Source organism: Sander lucioperca, chromosome 22 (assembly GCF_008315115.2).
Source record: "Sander lucioperca isolate FBNREF2018 chromosome 22, SLUC_FBN_1.2, whole genome shotgun sequence".
Taxonomy (NCBI): domain Eukaryota; kingdom Metazoa; phylum Chordata; class Actinopteri; order Perciformes; family Percidae; genus Sander; species Sander lucioperca.
In genome coordinates, this window is record NC_050194.1 from 7,562,545 (window position 1) to 7,583,476 (window position 20,932).

Genomic DNA, 20,932 nt, shown 5'->3' on the forward strand with positions numbered 1-20,932 from the left:
GAAGTGAATGAGAAAGTTAACAACAGTATTTGTGTTGCTTTCATTTACCAATCTGCACAACTACATGAATAAGAACTAAGTCAAAAGATACTGCAGATTCCGTTTGGAAAATTCTTTCTGTCTGGATGACGCTTAACATTTCCTCACTAACTCTTTTGAATTACAGAGGTTCAAAAGGGCCCAAAACTTATTCACTATCCAGCTGCTTATTCTGAACATCTAAAAATGTAATACTGTTTCTAACCTAACCAAAAACCAAGTACAGACATCATAGTGAGTTAAAAACTTAATCCGAAAGAAGAAATGGTATTAGATTATTTATGAACATGGGCTGGCAAGGGTTACCCTAACCCTAATTATATTGGGCAGTGTCACCAAATCAAGGCCCTCAAGAAGACCTTGAGGTGGTTCCACGGGCCCTTAGTAAAATGTGTTATGATCCAACTTCAATTTAACTTCAGTAACACCCCCTACCAACCTGCAGTAACGAATGAATTACTAATCCATAACTAAGAACAAAAACTAATCTCATCTAAGGATTCTAAAGATTTTTCATCTCTGGCATTCAGGTCTATTGTAAATCTATTTGGCCATCCTCTCATGAGAAGTTTGGGTATCCTAGGATTAAATAAACTAGACTTCCCTGACAAAACCACACCATGGTTCAGTACAAAAGTAGTTTTATTTGAAATAACCAGAGGATACGGGAAGGATAGGGTGAGGGTCATGTTCGGTAGGATGTTGAGGGTCGAGGAGAGGGATGGAGAATTGGGTTGATTGCAGGGGAATAACAGGGTTGAACAGAGTCGTGGTGTGGCTGAACGTCTGGGAACCCGGGGGGCCAAAACTTAGGATGGGGGTATGCCTCAAAGATCTTATGAGTTCATCATCCCCCGGGGGTTTGAGTCCAGAACCTTCTTGTCCCAAGGCAATGGTGTTAATCACCAATCTGTCGGGATGCCCTACTAAGTGAGCAACGAAAAGAAAAACGGGTTCAGGGGGGGAACGAATGTGAGAACTGAGACAAACGGAGGAGAGAGGGTTAAACACACATATTGTTGCTCTCAGGTGAAAACCTTGTACTGTATGTCCAAAACCGTTAAGGACATACGGTCAAACAAAATCGCCTCATCACTGTTTAAAAATTTGTGAAACCCACAGACAGACGTAAAGGGTGAACAACAGCATTGAATTATGAAGAAAAAAAATGAAAATGACGAAATATAGAGATACGTTGTTTCAGCTTGACAGCGACAAGATACAGGACTGGACAGGTGATTGTATTAGTGGGTCACAGGTGGGTCAATTAGTGAGTATGTGATTTGTATTACTGGGAAAGAGAAGTGTGGTCTTGTTCCTGAACCTAATGCTGCGTTCCAGACACAGTTTTCAGCCCGTAAGTTACAACTTCCAAGTCACGACTCACGACTTGGTAGCAATCCAGGGAAAGTCACAACAAACCCTTCTAGCTAGCATTAGCAAGCAGCTACCTAACGTTGACGTTAGCTAGTCCTAGCTGATACTAGCGATTTCTAGTCGGCGACATATTTTGGGCTTCATTTAATAAACATAACCTGTAGTAGTACACAATCCTATGTGTATTGTTTTGATTACAATGTGCGGAATTACTTTACGTTGCCTATTTATGTCTATTTATTTCTATTTTTCACTGTTAATCACCGGCGTCTGTACAGCATCAACAGGGGGTCACCATTGTTGTTTATGTGTGTGTGACGTCAAAAACTGTAACTGGGAGTACAACGATCTGGTACGAGTTCACGGGTAGTAAGTTACAGAACTGCCGTTCCAGGGCACTTTCACGGGTAGAAGGTTGTGAAAACACGCAGCATTACTTCTAATAACTCCATAAAGGATCACTGATTAATAGCTGAGGAATAGTTGTTTTATTTCTCAAAATAATACAATATTTAAACATAAGCACAAAAATACAGTGTTTTAATCAAGTCAAGCAAACCATCATCTCCCACATCCCTCATTGTCCCAGTGTTAAAGAGTGCAGGAGATGCACAGGCAGTCAGTGACAGCCGCAGCTTAATGCCACCATGTCGTCATACTGCTTCAAAACCACGTTCTCCTCATCGTCAAAGTATAACAAACTGATGGACTGGAGTCTGTCAGGAACACAGCACGGCGCTCCCACTTCATCACTGGAGAGCTTGAGCGCTTGCATGATGGAGCGCACCGTGGCGTGGTTGGTCGCTCTGAGGCTTTCCCCTAGCGGGAACGGGCAGGGGCCCTTGCAGTGGTAGGCGTTGTACCCGCGGGGAGAGATGATCCAGCCGGACCAGCCGATCTCCTCAAAGTCGACGAAGAGGGGAACCCGCTGGCAGGACTGGGAGCGGCCGTGGGGGAGGAAACCTGGAGACGCACGTCGTCTCCTGTTGCGGTGATCGTGGAGCCCGGGTGCTGCGGCAGCATGTTGGGCTTGTCCTGTGGGAAGAGGAAGGGGGTCACATTAGGTTAGAATAGCAACATATAGGCTAGTAAAAGTATATCATTTTTGGCATCGGTATTAGTCATAGCACAGACAGATGAATTTGCTGAATTTAAACAAAATGTCAACTTTTTAAAATAAGAATCACTTTACTTTTAGTTTCCCTATTTAGAGACTGTCCTCCCGCGAAAAATGCTCCCATTTGTGGTTTGTTCAAGCAGCAATTAAGACCTACATGTATACTAAATGCGCCCTAGTGACCGTAGTAGTTACGACGGGAGCAAAGCAGGAAGTAAGGTGACAAACAAACACAGGACTTTCACCCAGGAGAGCGGGCCTCGACTCCCGTTTGAAACTATAAGTAAACGGCGAGTTAGGAAAACGTCACGTTCAGCATCACATGCGTGAACCGGAAGTTACGTCTGATTTTAACCCAAACTGCGATCTTTTTCAAAACTAAATAGTTTTGGTGCCTAAAAATAACCAACCTGCGATTGTTTCACAGTGTTAAAGATGTGTTTGAAAACCGCAACCCTTACATTCAAAACCTAGACTGGCGTTCTCTGGTTTAGATATGAGGACACAGTATAATGTAGCACACACTACACTGTAATGTACTGAGTTTAATTACAGCAGTAGACTCTAAGGCTACTTTTTTTGGGGTCAAGTGACCAGGTCAGACTTCTTCAGAAGTAGTGCGCATACTCATATCTTGTCCAGATCTGATCTTTTCAAACCTCTGTAGTGAATTTGCAGCCATAACCCTGCAAAAGGCCAAAATAGTCAATTTGGCTCTCTTTCTCTTCATTCTTCTCCTCCTCAGCAGCCATTACACAAACATTTTGAAATAAAAGCGAAATGCTTCCTTCCTCCATAACCTCCCTAACTTTAGTGCAACAGCGTGCTGCGTCTGATGTCATTGTTATTGTTCTTTTGCGCATGCGGGTCAGTTCGAAACCGCAAAGAGTTCACGCTGGAATCTGATATAGGCCACATTTTAAAAAGGTAATGTGAACGGCCAAAAATCGTATCTGAGCAAAAAATCCAAATTAGGCATTAAGACTTGCGGTGTGAACGTAACCTAATACATTGATTCAGAATAACATTTGTGTTGTTGCTGCTCTAGCTAACGGGAGCTAACTGGCTAAATTTGGTAGCAGCTGTTGAGCTTGCTAGCTTAATAGAGGCAAGGGGACGTGTGATTGGCTGAAAGGTGAGAGGGCGGTGACAGGACTCATGAAAAGTGACATTATGAAATCAAAGCTGACAGGAAACGTGTTATCGGGAAAAATGCCATTATGAAATAAAAACAAATATGAAATTTGAAATAAATATAATTACAATAAAATACAGCTATTATGAAACTGGACAATGACTTTTAATAATTTCTTCAGTTATTTCACAAATGGTTGGTTCATTATAAATTTGGTTCAATTAGATATTGATTTCATAATGCCTTTTTTTATTAATTTTATGTTGATCGTTTTGGGGTTCCATACATAATGGCTATGCTACTGAAGTGTTGTTGCTCTAGCTAAAAGGAACTAACAGGAAAAATGTGGTAGCAGTTATTAAGCTTGCTAGCTTAAGAGACATAAGGAAACATGTGATTGGCTTAAAAGTGAGAGGGCTGTGACAACACTTATGAAAAGTGATATGAAATAAAAGTTGACATGAAATGTGTTATCCGGTATCGGGTCGCGGGGGTAGCAGCTCCAGCAGGGAAACATGTCATTATGAAATAAAAATAGTATACACTGAAATTCAGCTATTACAAAACTGGATGATGAGTTTAAATTATTATTTATACTATATATATACCCAAATGGAATCTGCAGATTTCTTTTACCATTTTCAGCTGGTGATCCAACATGAAAATCTGCGGAATTTAGTGGACTGATGTTCTGCTTGGGGTGGAAATGTGTTAACATTCTCAGTTTTATCTTTATTTATTTATTTTTTCCTTCAAAATCTGTGGAACATTCTGCCGAAGTCTGTGCCCGCAGATTCCGTGCGGCCCTGCTCATATCTTAGTTCTGTCACAAATGAATTTCATGTCTTTTTTTATTCATTTAATATTGATCATTTTGGGGTTCCATACACAATGGCGTTGGCTACTGGAATGCAAAGAACATTGATCTCCAAAGCCCTTGCTCAATATCTTCCACCCTATGTAACGCACCCATCACCTTACCCAGGTAGGACTGGTTCGATGCTCCTGTCCTCCAGTCATCTGAGAATATGACCAGGTAGGCGTTTGTGTCTGTCGGCTCCCCATGCCGCTTAGATGAAGACACCACTGACTCCATCCAGTTTCCAGAAGGAAATGTGGTCACCACAAGGATGCCGTTATTCTCCTGGCTGTTCCGGATCCACTTTGACACCTGACATTCAGAACACGAATCAGCCGGTTAAACATTAGTTGAGCAATACTTTAGAAACTTCTCATTATTAATAATAATAAATCATAAATATTTAGTGTGAAAAAACAATGTATCACTCCAACCAAACAGAACTCTAAGTACATGTTGCATAAAGTCATGGAAATGACCAGAAAAGACAAAAAAAAAAAAAAAAGGTTTTATAATAAGACCAAAAAAAAATGTCTTACAAAATACAACAAAGTAAAGGAAAAAATAGGGAGGGCGTTACCGTTTGAGTGACGTTGAAGACTTCCCATCCATGTGTGTAAAGGGGCACCAGTCTGGAGGTGATGAGGTTTCCTCTCCATGGCTTCACTCGGCTGTCCAGCACCTCATACAGATCCACCTGGATAGTCCCAACACAAAGCTGTTAGTTCACTAAACTGTGAACAAGGCCATTTTTGCATCAAAACTTCCAAACCTCAGCTAGAGACCTATATCTACTAAATGTCTGCAGACACTGAAGCAACATGACTGCAGGGTTCTCCCTACTATTATAAGTGTTAGGCGCAGCACCCAACCTGTTTTGGGCAGCACCTAAGCCGAATGAATGCAAAATCAATGTGAGCATCAAAAATAACTAACTTTTCTGAGATCTAATGATTGTAAAAGGCAAGGCAAGGCAAGGCAGCTTTATTTGTATAGCACATTTCAGCAACAGGGCAATTCAAAGTGCTTTACATGAAAACAGATTAAAAAATTTAAAACAGATAAAATACAAGAATAAAAGTTACAGTGCAGTATAAGAAATGAAACATTGAAGAGCAATTAAAACAGTTAAATATATAAAAGCAGATAAAATAGGAATTTCTCTTTATATGCTTATATAGATTGTCATACAGTGTCAACAATGCAACTTCAGTATAAGAAATGAAGTTATTTAAAGAAAGGCAACATCAAATAGATAGGTCTTCAGCCTTGATTTAAAAGAACTGAGAGTTGCAGCAGACCTGCAGTTTTCTGGGAGTTTGTTCCAGATATGTGGACCATAAAAACTAAATGCTGCTTCCCCCTGTTTAGTTCTGACTCTGGGGACAACAAGCAGACCTGTCCCAGACGACCTGAGAGGTCTGGGTGGTTCATAGTGTACTAGCAGATCAGAAATGTATTTTCTGAGAAATGTATAAATAGTTGGTCCCCAGTGGACGTCCTTTAGCAATTTTAGTCTCTAAGCCTTTTGAGTGTTATTTATTTATGATCTGTTCTAGCTTTTCCAACATTTTAAAACACATATGTGGTAATAACAATGGTCCAAAATGATCTGAAATTGCATATTTTGTTTTAGTGAAAAAAGTAACATGTTCCTGAGGAAGGGACCTCAAATCCCCCGCCAAATACGTGCAGCTAAGTCTTCCATAGAAATACGCTGGGCGGTTGTTAGTGTTAGATTACTCACAGATTATTAATAGTATCTGTCATATGTCTCTCTGTTAATGTTTCCTTAATAAAAATATCTACATGAGAACAGATTAAATAATGTCACCCAAAAAAGGCATTTTACCTTATAGAAATGAGGCCCATATGACTTTCCGAGGTAAAACTTCTGTTTCTTTCTGAACCAACGGAACTCCGCTTTGATCATTCTCTCCTCTCGGCCAAAAGACGACAAGTTAAAGAAGTGAAACCTCTCTCCAGCGTGACCTGCAGGCGGAACAATATCAAACACAATTTTAGTTAACCATTCAAATAATCCAACGATAAAGTCAGGTAACAAAGTATTTAAAATAACCTGTTTAACTGGGACAACAAGCCGCGCGTAATCGTGCGTAACGGCACGTTTGGAATACAATTACGCACTCTAAACCATAACATTTAATGCTGCTGTTTAGCTCAGATTGTTCATCTCCTAAATACATTCTCACAAAACAATCGTAGTTTGTGCGTACAAATCCGTTTTTACTCACCTTTATCCTCGAAACTCCGCACAATGTTTCCTTCCAGAATCTCCTTCTGGCTTTTCGGGGACCCGTCGGTGGCTGTCACCGCGTTAAAAAGATCCAACATAAACTGAGGCGCCTTCTTGTGAGGACCTGGAGGTAAATCCTTGAGATTGAACAACGGGTCCAGCTTCTCGGTCGCCGTGTTGGTCGCATCCAAAGCGTCCCGCCGCCCTGCCGTCCCCCTGTCCTGCGGGATAGCGAGCAGCGTGACGCACCTCAGCTGCAGGGCGAGGGCGAGGCAGAGGCAGAGGCGCAGAGCTCCGGGGGTCATTTTTAGTGCGAGTGGACTGAGCTCTACACCTGTGGGGCGGCGGGTGATAAGAGCGACCCCCCTGCCCTCGATGACAGGCTGCCCCCCCCTCCCTGTATTCAGCTAACACCGGCGGATGATTGGACCGTGATTGATGATGGCGGAAAAAACCACAGACAAAGGAAAGGTGAAAATGACCCGAGAGTCAGCTATAAAGATAAAACAATAATAATAAACGACTAAGTCCCCTTAACGTGTAGGCTATAGCCTATGTCCAGGTTACAGTACGCAAAGGGCCATTTTGGCGTACTTTTATCAGGAAGCAGAGACTGGTTTGTAGAGATTTGGCAGGGGTCTCTAAGCCATCAATGCAGGCTGTTAACGGATCAGTTTAAAAAGTGATTAAGGAGTAATCACATGATTCACCATGGAAACTTCTAGCCTATAAAATAGTGTCAAAATAACCGTGGTTGAACTCATAAAAACCTACTGAATGAGATGAGTTGTTATGAAAAAAAGCCAATAGACCAATGACAAGTCGTATAAATATACAGTAGGCGGCAATAATAGGTTTACATAGATGCATTTAATATCAAATGTGAAGGATTAAACCGTGTTTTGGAGAGGGAACATGCGTTCTGTTACACTGCTGCATTACAGTGGTTTTATACCAGCCGGGACCAATGATCGCGGGCCAACCAAATAAAGTTATCCCATTATGATGTTTTGTCGCCGGTGCTCCACATCATGTGTTTCTCGGCCCAGTTGTCCGTTATCAGTATGAGGCCAGTTGTCGAGAGAGCAAACGAACATTAGAGCCGTGACGCAAATGAAGCGCGTTTTCAAAAGCTGCTTGTTAATGCGCACATTTCCACAAAAACGCAGCCGGTCATCTTGTGACCCGCTGCCCCCCCCGCCTCTCTCTCTCCTCCGTCACTGTTTGAACAGTGACTCAGAGTTAACACCGAAATCAGCACGACGTGTTTATTCCCTCCGTTAAGATGAATCCGAGATCATTTGCAATCATTCAGGTCGAACAAAAGGGATCAAATTCCCAAGATCATCACGCTGATCAATACACGCACACACACACACACACGCGCGCGCGCACACACACACACACACACACACACACACACACACACACAAACACTATTAATCAAATTCATGACGATGACAGGAATGATGATCCCCTCATTTAGGGGCCATTACTCACGTTTAAAGGCCCCATAGTGAATCGGATCTCCCTTGTATCACTTAGCTGTCAGATAAGCCACAGGATAGATTATAGCCATAAACACTGCAAACAACTAGATATGATATCAAATGATGATGCAAATGATTGGATTTGCTAAAAAAAAAATAAACTAAGAAACTGCATTTCATGCGGTATAATGTCATTTTTATTGTTAAAAAGTAATTATAAAAAGTTCTTAGATGTGATTATTCAAATGTCAATGTAAGTATATATTGGGTTTGGGGGAAATTAGATGTTGGGGAAGCCATTACTTACCTTTTTAAGCCCTATGCCTCTGGCTCAGGCCCCTGCTTGAGTAATGACATGCCCATAAGGAATTGAGTATATTTCTGCAATTACAAAATCTGTTTGAATGATCTTGGAAACCTAATAAAGGTAACACTTGTGAGATTTATGTAGAGGTGTAAGCATCAGTATATATTTTACTGGGTCAGAGTAAATGAAGATGAATAACACAGCATAAATGAAAGATTTAATTTCCGCCTCACAAAACTATACATTTTTAGAGTGAATATCCCTCTGGAATGATGCAGCTGTGGCCCAAAACCTCTAGAAACCCACAGCTCAACATTTGAAGATTACCTGGGAAAACAGTGATGCTTATGAAGTGAAGCAGAGCAAAGTTAGAAAGCTGTTCTGTTTTTTTTTAGCCTCTCCAAATGTTGCGTTTTAGGCACATTTAGGTACCCTCTGTGCCATTTGACATTTCTCAGGTACCAAATTTTAAAACTCTCATAAACTTTGCGTATACCTGTACATTTTCATTCTGTCTAAATATGAATTCTAGCTTTGTTTTCGGAAAAAAAACAGACCTATACATTTTCCCATTCAAATAAAACCATACAAAGGAAATTAAGTTTGACTCTAACTTGAGCAGATTTATTTACAATGAAACACGTAATTAAAACCTAACTGGTAAAACCCAGGTAATAAACAACAATTACTGCTGGGAAGAGCAGCAGAGCTGAATGAATATCGGCCGTGTGTCTTCCTGTGATGTATGCAATTGTGTTCCTTCCTCTGTACATGTGCACTGTACGTGTTTGTTTGTGTTTGACGTCCAGCACGTGGACGTATATGAGACAGCTGGTGGGTGTCCTCAAATGTTTACACTGACCATGTGCTGATCACAGATAGACTTAAAGGGAAGCCCTCTGACGTAGATTCACCTAACAGCTAAGGACAGATGCTGGTGTCCTGTACATGTGACTGATGCTGCAGTCAAACCTGTAACTTATTACCCGTGAACTCGTACCAGATCGTTGTACTCCCAGTTACAGTTTTTGACATCACACACACATGAACAACAAATAATGGCGACCCCTGTTGATGCTGTACAGACGCCGGTGATTAGCGGTGAGAAATACAAATAAATAGACATAAATAGGAAACATAAAGTAATTCCGCACATTGTAATCAAAACAATACACATACGATTGTGTACTACTACAGGTTATGTTTATTAAATGCAGCCCAAAATATGTCGCCGACTAGAAATCGCTAGTATCAGCTAGCGCTAGCTAACGTCAACGTTAGGTATCCGCTAGCTAACGCTAGCTAGAAATGTTTGTTGTGACTTTGCCTGGAACGCTACCAAGTCGTGAGTCGTGACTTGAAGTCGTAACTTACGGGCTAAAAAAGTGTCTGGAACACAGCATGAATGTGCAGATATACTGTACAGTAACCTGTACAATGGAGCTAGGAGCCATAGACAGTTTTATGTTAAATATGTTTATAGAGACAGACACAGTATCGTGTTATTTTCAAATCAAAGGAATAGTTTGACGTTTTAGGAAATATGCTTATTCACTTTCTAAGATGTGAAAAAGGACACCATGTGGCAGTTTAATGTGAAGCAACAGCCAGGAGACAGTTAGCTTAGCATTAAGACTGGTTACAGGAGGAAACAGCTAGCCTTGCTCTGAACCCAAGATGAAAAAAGAAAAGCTGACCAGTACCTTTAAACCAAATGTTGCAGTTCTACAGGGGTTGTTTCCAGGAATGGGAGCAGTACATTCCTGTTGGTAACCTGGCAACCAATGGATAAATAATAAGAACTGGATACAGAACCCCGTTCATTCATGTGAGAGTTGCTCAGTGGCACATGAAGCCATCATGGAGCCAAAAATTACCCAGATGATTGGCACAGCTTCCGCACTGTGCCGCACATCTTCCGCTAGCCAAGTCGGCTACTTCCGGATTGGCGCTCTGCTAACTTGAATGGGGATTAAATTATTTAATTGTGTGACTCTTCTAGACTTACAAATGTTATCAGACCTAATGCAAATTCTGATAGTGAAACAAGTCATTTCGCGGGGGTTGTGACGCTCAACAAAAATTATTTTTGGGCCCCATGGCATCACGTGACGGACACAGAAATTGTAATTCTACCATTTAGCCACCATGTTAAATTGGCTTCAAAGCCCGGCACACTTCCTGGAGGACTGTGGTAAACTCGCGGTGAGGGTAAGACTCCAGGGAGTCACATCCAGTAAAAACCACAACTTGACCGTTTTTTTTTTTTTTGTACAGAGGAAACAAATGAAATATAACATTTAATTAGTGAGCTTTAATGTTCTGGAAGGTAAAGATTGTTTAGCTTTAGAAAGAGCCAGGCTAGCTGTTTTGCCCTGCTTCAAGTCTTTATGCTAAGCCTCAACAGCTATGTCTTTATCATGACCCGGTTACTAGAGATAATCCACAGACTTGGTTGTGAGCAGTTTCATTTCAGAACTTTTTTTATTTCTAACAAACTACTATTGGCAAGCATACTCATGGATATAAGGCTTATGAGACATTGCTTTTGAATTGTTCAAATGTAATTTGTGTCGCTTTGATCACTACAAGTTGAGATCCAATTATACTGGAGAAATGGCAGACAACTCTACTGACGATATCTCCACTGGGCAACTCACACCAAAACAATCTAGATTGATAAATAGCACTACAGGTAAGAAGGAAAATATGCATTTTTGGTTTGGGGGTGAACTGTCCCTTTAAGCCAAATTTGTCTTACTGTAAACTCATCAATACAATCATATTAACTCGGCCACTTAACAAAAGTAAATTCTTATATTTTAAATCCACTTGTTATAAATTATTGTATGAAGTGGAGCCTGAATCCAGACATTAATAATCAGCAGATAAATGTAAAAAAAAAGTATAGGATTTGATGTAAATATTCCTAGTGTAATTTGAGGTTAGTGTCCACATGGAGACTTGGCTTGGGATGTAACAGGATGTACTGTAACTGTATGGTTAAAGGTCCTATGACATGCTGCTTTTTGGATGCTTTTATATAGGCTTTAGTGGTCCCCTAATACTGTATCTGAAGTCTCTTTTATATAGGCCTTAGTGGTCCCCTAATACTGTATCTGAAGTCTCTTTTATATAGGCTTTAGTGGTCCCCTAATACTGTATCTGAAGTCTCTTTTATATAGGCCTTAGTGGTCCCCTAATACTGTATCTGAAGTCTCTTTTATATAGGCCTTAGTGGTCCCCTAATACTGTATCTGAAGTCTCTTTCCCAAAATTCAGCCTTGGTGCAGAATTACAGCCACTAGAGCCAGTCCCACAATGAGCTTTCCTTAGGATGTGCCAATTCTGTGTCTGTAGCTTTAAATGCTATTGAGGAGGAGAGAGGGGGGCAAGGTGGAGGGTGGGAGTGTGGCCTTGACCAACTGCCATGCTTCGCTCGTTTGCAAGCCATGATGTCTCTCTCTTATGGGCGGGCCAAATTCTCTGGGCGGGCAAAGCAGAGAAAGGGGGGGTAACCTTTCCCCTTATGACATCATAAAGGGAAGATTCCAGATCGGCCCATCTGAGCTTTCATTTTCTCAAAGGCAGAGCAGGATACCCAGGGCTCGGTTTACACCTATCGCCATTTCTAGCCACTGGGGACCATAGGCAGGCTAGGGGAACTCATATTAATGTTATAAAACCTGTATTATAATAGCCTTTTTTTTACAGCAGATATTATTATTATTATTAATATATTGTTTTAATTTATCACAGTTTGTCAGTGAGCCAGCATGCACAATATGAGGAAACTGAGGCAGCTACATGGAATTTAGCCATCATTCACTTTACTATTTACACCTGTGCTTTTCGTACTGTGACATGTCAACATGTCTTTCATGAAAAAGTCCATTATCTTGGACATCTCCAATGTCTTCCACACTGATCACTGATATTACCTTCACTTACCTTTACACCATAATCTCAGCATTACTTTGTCAGTGCTTTAGCAGGACTCAAGACTAATATATAAATATTTTCTGCTTGTTCTGTTTTTTTTATTAACTGTACTTCACTAGCTCAGTTTTGACTTGCTACTGGGTGGATGCAGTGTTCTCAATTGAACAGCAGGTGGCGGTGTTGACTTAGGCATGGTGTGCTGGAGCCTCAGTTTCACTGGTTGTTATGAGTATGATCATACTGTATTTCAGTGTACTGTCTAATATGCTATGTCATATAGTGGTTTTAAAATAAAATGACTAGCGTTTCCATATGAAAACCTCATGAATGCAATTTCTGTTAGCATTTGATTTCCAATTGATTTAATGATTCGACATTCAAAATAAATACAAAGTTTGGATAAACTCATAAATACATTTTGCTCAAGCCAAACAGCAAGGTTTGTCTTGAAAGTGCCATAAGTTTGTTTTGTCTTTTTGAAAAACACCCCAAGTGATGTTATATTATGTCTAATACCTAAGACTCTGAAAGACTTTGAAAAGACTAACGTCTGACACCGTCTTACATCTAAAGACATGTCATAATGCTACTGAGTTTTTAGTCATTATAATGAATTCATGCATGACTTCATGCATGAGAAAGCATGAATTCACTCATGTACTGTAATGAACTATCAGTAATGTACGTACGATTGAAAGTATCTCATGCATGACGTAATGCAGGACCAATATGTTCATTAATGCACTAATTAAGGTATTTCAATCATCATGATTTCTGATTTATTAATGGTGTTCCTGTCTTCTTCATAGGTAAATGTGTAATTAAAGTGACAGGCTAAAGATATTGCATTGTAGTGTTGTAATCATGATTAACTGTACATAACTTTGTCAGTACTTCATCCTGCTTGTGGCCCTTCAAATAAAGTGCTGACCTGGTCCATCTTTTAAATTGATAAATCATATCTTATCAATCAATGTTTTAATCATGATTACAACACTACAATTCTTCAGAACACATGTACACTGCTATGACTGGTCAGTTTTTAGAAGAAGACATGCACGTAATGAATCAATCAGAAATCATGATGATTCAAATTATTCATTAAGTCATACATGAGATACTATTAATCCTTAATTAATCCCCTAGTTCATGAAGTACTACATGAGTGAATTCATGCTTCATGAAGTCATGCATGAACTCATGATAATTCATGTACCATTTTATATTATAAAGTGTTACCAAACTTCTTTTTTTTTTTTTTAAAGATTATTTTTAGGGCTTTTTTTTGGATAGGGCAGCTGAAAACAGGAAAGTCCTAGCTGTTGAACTGCTGAGACTTTCACAAACTTTCCTCTCTATATTTTCTATATTACATTTTAGTAAATGTTAAACTGAGGTTTGATGCACAGCATCAAGGCGAGGAAGCAATCAGATTTCTTTATCAGGTGCGGTGGATGTTGCATTAGCTTTAGTGTGCTGTTGTCTACATTTTCACCCAGGGCCGCCTGGCCCCACATCTGACAAGTGTGTCCATGTGTTAATGACTTCACCTTGTGTTAAATAGCTCGACTGAGGCAATTAGACACACATGGAAAGCATTTGCTACAAGTGCTGGCCACTGCTGCAACTCGGTTTGAATGAATAATGAAGAGGAATACAATCACAGCAAAAGTGGAAACATATGACAAGGGTGTCGAAGTCAGCCACAATGTAACGTGATGAAAAAAAAAGCATCTTTATTGGCTCTGACCACAAACAAGCAGGGTCAAAAGTCCTTTACAGTGCTGTAGCTGAGATTACAGGGACACCATGTTAACTAATATTGTAATTTATAGAGGATTGGTGACGAGTCCGATTTGCACACAGTCTTCTACTACGTTATGCTTAAAGGAACAGTTTGACTTCGTGGGAAATACACTTATTTTAGTTTTTTTGGCTGAGAGTAAGAGAAGATAGATATCGCTGTCATGTCAGTATGCTAATTATGAAGCCTGCAGGCAGTTAGCTTAGCATAAAGACTGTTAAAAGTGGGAAACAGCCATCCTGGCTCTGTCCAAAGGTAACAAAAATCCATGACGACCAGCACCTCTAAAGCACGCTAATTAACAGAAAATAATTGCTCCAAGCCAAGATATAGTTCCCATTTGTAAGTCTTTATAAAACTACAAATTGTTGTTTGATACCTTTTTTGGAACAGATTAAACAAAGAAGATATAAACTTGTTGATTAGATTCCATTAATTAACACTTAATGTATCTTTGATGAATCAGATATTGGACCTTGAAAAAGATAAGTGTAAATGAATCCAAGAAGCATTCAAGATGGATTGAAATAACCGACTGCTGGCCAGATGTTTAAAAGGTATAAATGCATCTGTCTCTCCAAGACACACATTTAATCTTTCATCCTCCCAAGTGTAGCTGCATCACTAAGCAGTATGTGGATGTAACCACTCACAGGCAGTGTTGTAGTCATGACCACCTAAACCGAGACCAAGTCATTACCAAGACCAGAGTGTATCGAGACTGAGACAAGACCAAGACTTTGAGGGGGTTGAGACCAACACAAGACCAAGACTTTGAGGTGTTGAGGCCGAGACAAGACCAAGACCAAGACAGGGCGAGACTGAGTCAAGACCAATACCAGACCAAACAACTGAAACATACAGTATATACTGTACACAACTAGCTAATATGTATAGCTAATATTCGCTAAATCCCATTGGGTGAGGGGTGAAGAGACTTCTGAAGAGTTTTGGTACAGAGGCAGATTGATAACGTTAGCTAGCCAGCTTCGTTAGCGTCACTTACAATTAGCTCACCTTAGTGCCGATCAAAATGTTAGGTGGTCCCAGCTGTGTCGGTTAGCATTACATTGCAGAATTTACACACTGCTGTGCGTTTTCTTTTAGATTTTTGAGAGAATAAAAAATATAATAATTAAAATGTAATAAATAAAATGTTATTACTGACGATTCTGCTGCCATCACCCGGACAGCCAGAGCTTCTTCTCCTGTCACCTACATTCACTATGGGAGTGCGTGTTAAGGGGGGGGGGGGGGGGGGCTGGGAACAGGGGTTGACAGTAACACATTCCAAACTTGAGTTATTGGTTGCATTTGAAACAGGATGTTTTACATCCAATCACAGTAATGATGTTGACACATAAATCAGACCATACACAGGCAATTTAGTGATATCCCTGCAGTTGTGGTCTTGACCGGTCTTAAATAAAATCCTGAGTCCTCTTCATCCCAGACCAAGTAAAAATGTGGTCGATTCCGAGACCTTCAAAAAATGGTGTTGAGACCAAGACCGGTCTCGAGTACTACAATACTGCTCACAGGGTCTGTCCACTGTGATAATGGCAGCTGAAGTTATACTAAAATTAGCTTTCATTCTCTGTCTCAGGAAAAATCAGCTTCAGCGATTTCAACAAATATGATCACAGAGAAGGCACACTAAGCTTCTTGCGCTCCTCTAAACACTGATCAGATCAACCACTGGTTGGTCTGGTTAAGAGAGTTAAGACTGCCTGAGTGAGAGTTGTGAAGATGATAAAACTTTGTGCTAAGCTAGGCTAACCTGTTCGCTGGCTCACCCTTTAAATTTACCACACATGGTGTCGAGCTTCTCATTTAACTCCAAGGTGTATTATTCCTTGGATTTTGCAATTTCAGAAATTCACAGATTAAACTTCACGAAAATTCTGAATCACAGCTAGGCTATTGGGATAGAATTAGATTGTTATGGCAAGACAACACACTTCTAGGCAACACACTTCTATTGCAAAACTTAAAAGTGCAAAACTAACACATTCACTGACTTTCAGGCCCAGCAGTACGGTGGCCGACAGGGGCAAACACCCTGCAACTTAAGAAAACACTAGCAAATTAAGAAAACAACTTCATTAATTTGACAACACATGCGCAGCATTCAGCAAACGCGCTGCAAATACCACAACACAACCAAATACATAAACGCGCTGCCAATAAAAAACGATGCAAAAAGAAAAGCACACAAACCACGAAAAAAGAAGCGATGCAAAAAGAAAAACAACTTCATTAATTTGACAACACATGCGCAGCATTCAGCAAACGCACTGCAAATACACACAACACAACCAAATACACAAACGTGCTGCAAATAAAAAACGATGCAAAAAGAAAAGCACACAAACCCCCGAAAACAAATGCAACAAAAAAAACCGCTGCAGATCCAGATTACACAACGGAAGTTCTCCAGGCCTCTAGAGGGAGCAGCTAGTGGAACAGCTTGATTTTGGACCTCACTGTTTTCTAAAAACAGAAAGGTCGACCTCTGTAGGAATCCTTTTTATAATGTTTTCAGACACTTAGAATAATAATCTTAGCCTGGCAGTGGCAAAACGAGCACTTTTGTGAACGTAAATAGAAGGTGTACAATTGCCCTATAACTTACAATGTACAATCTTAACTAGTCGGTTTGGTGCCTATAACTGTCGTCACCGCATGACGGTCACTTTGTGTCAGCTAAACCCAACTGCACTGTTGGCTCAGCGTCACCTTTTGATGGCTAAATTTAACTGTCATGTGACCGGTTGTCATGTGACCAGCCGGCGGGCCCCTAATTTCAACAAATATACGAATTGGTGTGCATAGGTTTTCGTGCAATATCATACAAACACGTTCATGAGAATGCGTTGGTTTATAGAAGGAATGAAGGACATGATAAATGCATAATGGACAAAATGATTAGTACTGTTAATACAATGTCAGTGGAGTCTGTAGCCCTGTGACTGTAACCCCAGGGGGTCAACTTCATCAGCTCTGTGATGGACACTGTGTCTTCTCAGTACTATGGATTTGCCTTCTTGTTTTATTTACCCAATATTGTCTTGCTATGTTGTGCAATGTTTGGCCCCACTGATAGCTGTCTGTTGTTTTATTGACATTGTAAACTCTGTTTTTAAAGGTGCTATATAAATAAAGTAGGGCTGTCAAATGATTACATTTTCTTAATCGCGATTAATCGTTGAATTTCTATAGTTAATCGCATGTTTTATCACATGATTAAAATTCTATTATTTTGCATTTCAGAACTGTTTTTAAGTACATATTAACAATGGAAAGCAAAAACTTGATTTTAAGATTTGTATTTGTTTATTATATATTTAATCTAGTCACACATTTGAATCTAGAGTCAATATTAGGGTTTGGTATTGTTTGGTTTGGATACCGGTGCTAAAGCAGTACTTTTAAAACGGTACCGGTGCCTTAACGGTGCCTGAACCGATACTTTTTAAGAAAGTTAAAAAAAGAAGGGTACTAAACAGTTGGTGACATTAAAGAACGGCTTGTTTATTGCTAAGGCCATATGGTCAAAATTAAATGTTTAATAATAATGTAATCACTATAACATTAACTTATTTCACTAGTAAATAGCTGTTGAATGACAAAAACAACCATCAGATGGGAAAAGGGCATTTAACAACAACTTTAAATGCACCACGAGGCTGTAAATTACCAATTTCAATGAACGCACCGTCTGTGTTTTTCCGACAACAGCAGCTGCAGATTGTTACATCCCGGTGTCGGAATCCTCTACAGTGAGGGCGTTTTCACACCGACAGCCTTTAGTTCGGTTGAATCGAGCTAGAGTTTGTTTGCCCCGCTGGTGCGGTTCGTTTGGGCAGGTGAGAACACAACAATCTAACTCTGGTGCGCACCAAAAGCGGACCAAACAAGCGTACCGAGACCTGCTTGAAGAGGTGGTCTCGGTACGCTTTCAATCAAACTCTGGAGCGGTTTGTTTGTGATGAGAACGTGATCCGTACTCGAACTGCACCAACTATATACTCCGCAAGTCTGAGCTAATGTCTCCTGTAGTCAGGTGTGTTTAGCAATCTGCGATGCAGAAGGGCAACAAACTGTAGCAGCTTGGAGTGTTTCTATCACAGAAATAGACTGCAGTCAAGCTTGCCGTCTGTCACTTGTATCTCCGTGGTCAAACAAGCTGCCGCTAAAATTGGAGACAGACACCGGCAGAGCAGATGTAGTCACGTCTCTTGCGAAACAATGTCTGATAATGACATGAGCTGGTTTGACCACTAGACCAGAACACAGGACCTTCTTCCTGTATTTACTTTCTTGCTCCCGCCCCCAGACATATCCGACCAATAAGAGGGCTGGACGTTCTTGCCTGATTTGTAATGACGTATTTTGGTACGCTTGGATTTTTCCAGGTATGAAACTAAACCGACCGAGGGCAAATCGCTCCAAGTTCACTAACTCGCCAACTGATTCGGACCAAAGCAAACGAACTACAGGTGTGAAAATGCCCTGAAATACAGACAAACTTTACACCGTTTAGTGTTAGCTGTCAGCATTGTAACCGTGTTTAATCCAGCTACTTGCTAGCGGTAGGCTAACGTTAGCTGCTGTCGAGTATAGTGTTAACTAGCGTCACGTGCATCAATGTTTGCTTGTAACGTCTGTTTCAGAGCATCAGAGAGAAGTGCAGACATATCAGTGGCACCAGAATGAGGCACCGAAATCCGCGTTGCTATTCCTACAGCAGCAGGATGTGTTACGAGGAAGTACGGCAAAATAGTAGCCTGTTAGACACGACGCAAAGCCGAGTGAAGTGAAAATAAATTAATAAATGGCGGCATGCGATTAATACGATTAAAAAAAATTAACGCATTATGCTCGGCCCTTAATCGCATCGCGATTAACGCGTTAATGCTGACAGCCCTAAAATAAAGTTATTACTACTATATGTGGGTTAGCTGGAGGGAATTATGACACAATAAGGCTGGAGCCTACCATAAGTGACAATGGGTAAAAAGGCAGAAAGACACCTTGGACAGGTCCTGGAACCTTCCCACTTATAGTTCCCAATGGCCCAAACAATACTCATCTACTTATTAAAAAGAATCCATATTAGGCCTGATGTGAGGTTGGCCCCCACTTGAAGCCCACCTTGGCTCAAGCATTAGCCCAATCAACTTGCCCATGTAGGACCTGAGGATGGTTGCTTACATGGACCAAACTGGGAGCCCACATCTGACCCTATAGCGACCCACGAGGGCAGACACCTTACCTGAATGTGTACACATTTTTATTAGGGCTTGTCAAAGTTAACTTTGCAAACTTATTGTTTATTTAGCCTACCTTATGACTGATTAACTAACTAACCGACAAACTCCCTTACTAAATCGACTACATTTGTTGCACACTTGAAAAAAAATGTATTCACAAGTATGTTGAAGGTGGTTACATTTATTTCCATTCCAATAACTTCAATTCAATTACATTTCCATTCGTACTTGTACGCTGCTTTTCTTTGTCTCGTTTTTCCTACTATTTAGTTTCATCTTTTTCTACTCAACTACTTGAACTGCTCTATTTCTTATCCTGGACTGCCACCTACTGGATAGAAAAGGCAACAACATAGTAATTATGTGAATAAAAATGTTTGAATGGCCAAAAAAAGGACAAATGATGGTGGGTATACCACACATTACCTTGGTGTTAGGGTACTGCACATGTCATTTACAGTGAGTGGAAACTTCAGTCATTTGCATTTATCATGCTAAAAATCTGACACCGGGCACTACGCTGATACCTGCGCCAAAGGGAACATTTTAATGAAAGAGAGAGACGTTGAACTTTAAAGTTTGGCTCTTTATTGATTCACTCATCTGCCAAAATTGTTTTTAAAATATGTTCATAGCAAAAATGGATGCATGTGATTAATTTAGATTAATTAATCACAGAATATGTAATTAATTACATAATTTTTTTTAATCACATGACAGCCTTAATTTTTATTGTTCTCATTTGAGCAACAATGAACTGTCCATAGGGTCTAAATACAGCTGGTGTCCTGGAGGTGAGCAAAAAAGTTCAATATATCATGGTAACCAGCACGCTACTTGTAGCCCCAAACAGCTGAGATAAAATAAGTCTCGAGGTTGGAGCAAAATTGTGTTCCTTCAGCAAGTGAGTAGTACTACAGGACGCCCACTGTGGGCGCATTGATTGCACTGTATAAACACCAATATGGCATTTCTTTGTCTGTCCTTTTATCCTACACATTTTCCTTTCCTCTTTCTATGGTCAATCTAGACATACCTAAATCTCTGCTTCATAAAAATGTCAAAATATCGTTTAGGTACATTTTGCAGTAAGGCAAGCTAGACACACTGTAAAAGCACTAATGAGAGAAATGACAGACATCGATAGGGGATGACAGAAAAGAGAAACTGAGACGGAGAAAAAAAGAGAGCGGGACATAGAAAAGTAAAGATTAAGACTGAAGCAGCCAGGTTTCTGTAAGCCTCCATTGCCATACTTGAGACAGGAGTATTAGATTAATACTCACTGGAGCCATTAGGATGACTGGAGGATATCCTCCTCAGCACCAA

General features: G+C 40.3%; 1 protein-coding gene across 3 annotated transcripts in view; it reads right to left on the bottom strand.

The window, feature by feature from the left end:
* Nucleotides 1-1,881: 1,881 nt before the first annotated feature.
* LOC116046871 (bone morphogenetic protein 2-like) overlaps nt 1,882-20,932 on the bottom strand; it is a 267,629-nt gene continuing 248,578 nt past the window's right edge. For 2 of the 3 annotated variants that reach the window (XM_035997195.1, XM_035997194.1), the window contains 4 exons: nt 6,380-6,519; nt 5,108-5,224; nt 4,650-4,839; nt 1,882-2,451 (listed from right to left, as the gene is read on the bottom strand). In XM_035997195.1, coding sequence (XP_035853088.1) covers nt 2,036-2,451; nt 4,650-4,839; nt 5,108-5,224; nt 6,380-6,519 — 863 coding nt within the window. In that variant the 3' untranslated portion in view covers nt 1,882-2,035. Of the gene's footprint in view, nt 2,452-4,649; nt 4,840-5,107; nt 5,225-6,379; nt 6,520-6,782; nt 7,127-20,932 lie in introns of those variants that run through there. The other variant, XM_031295340.2, reaches the window with a different exon arrangement.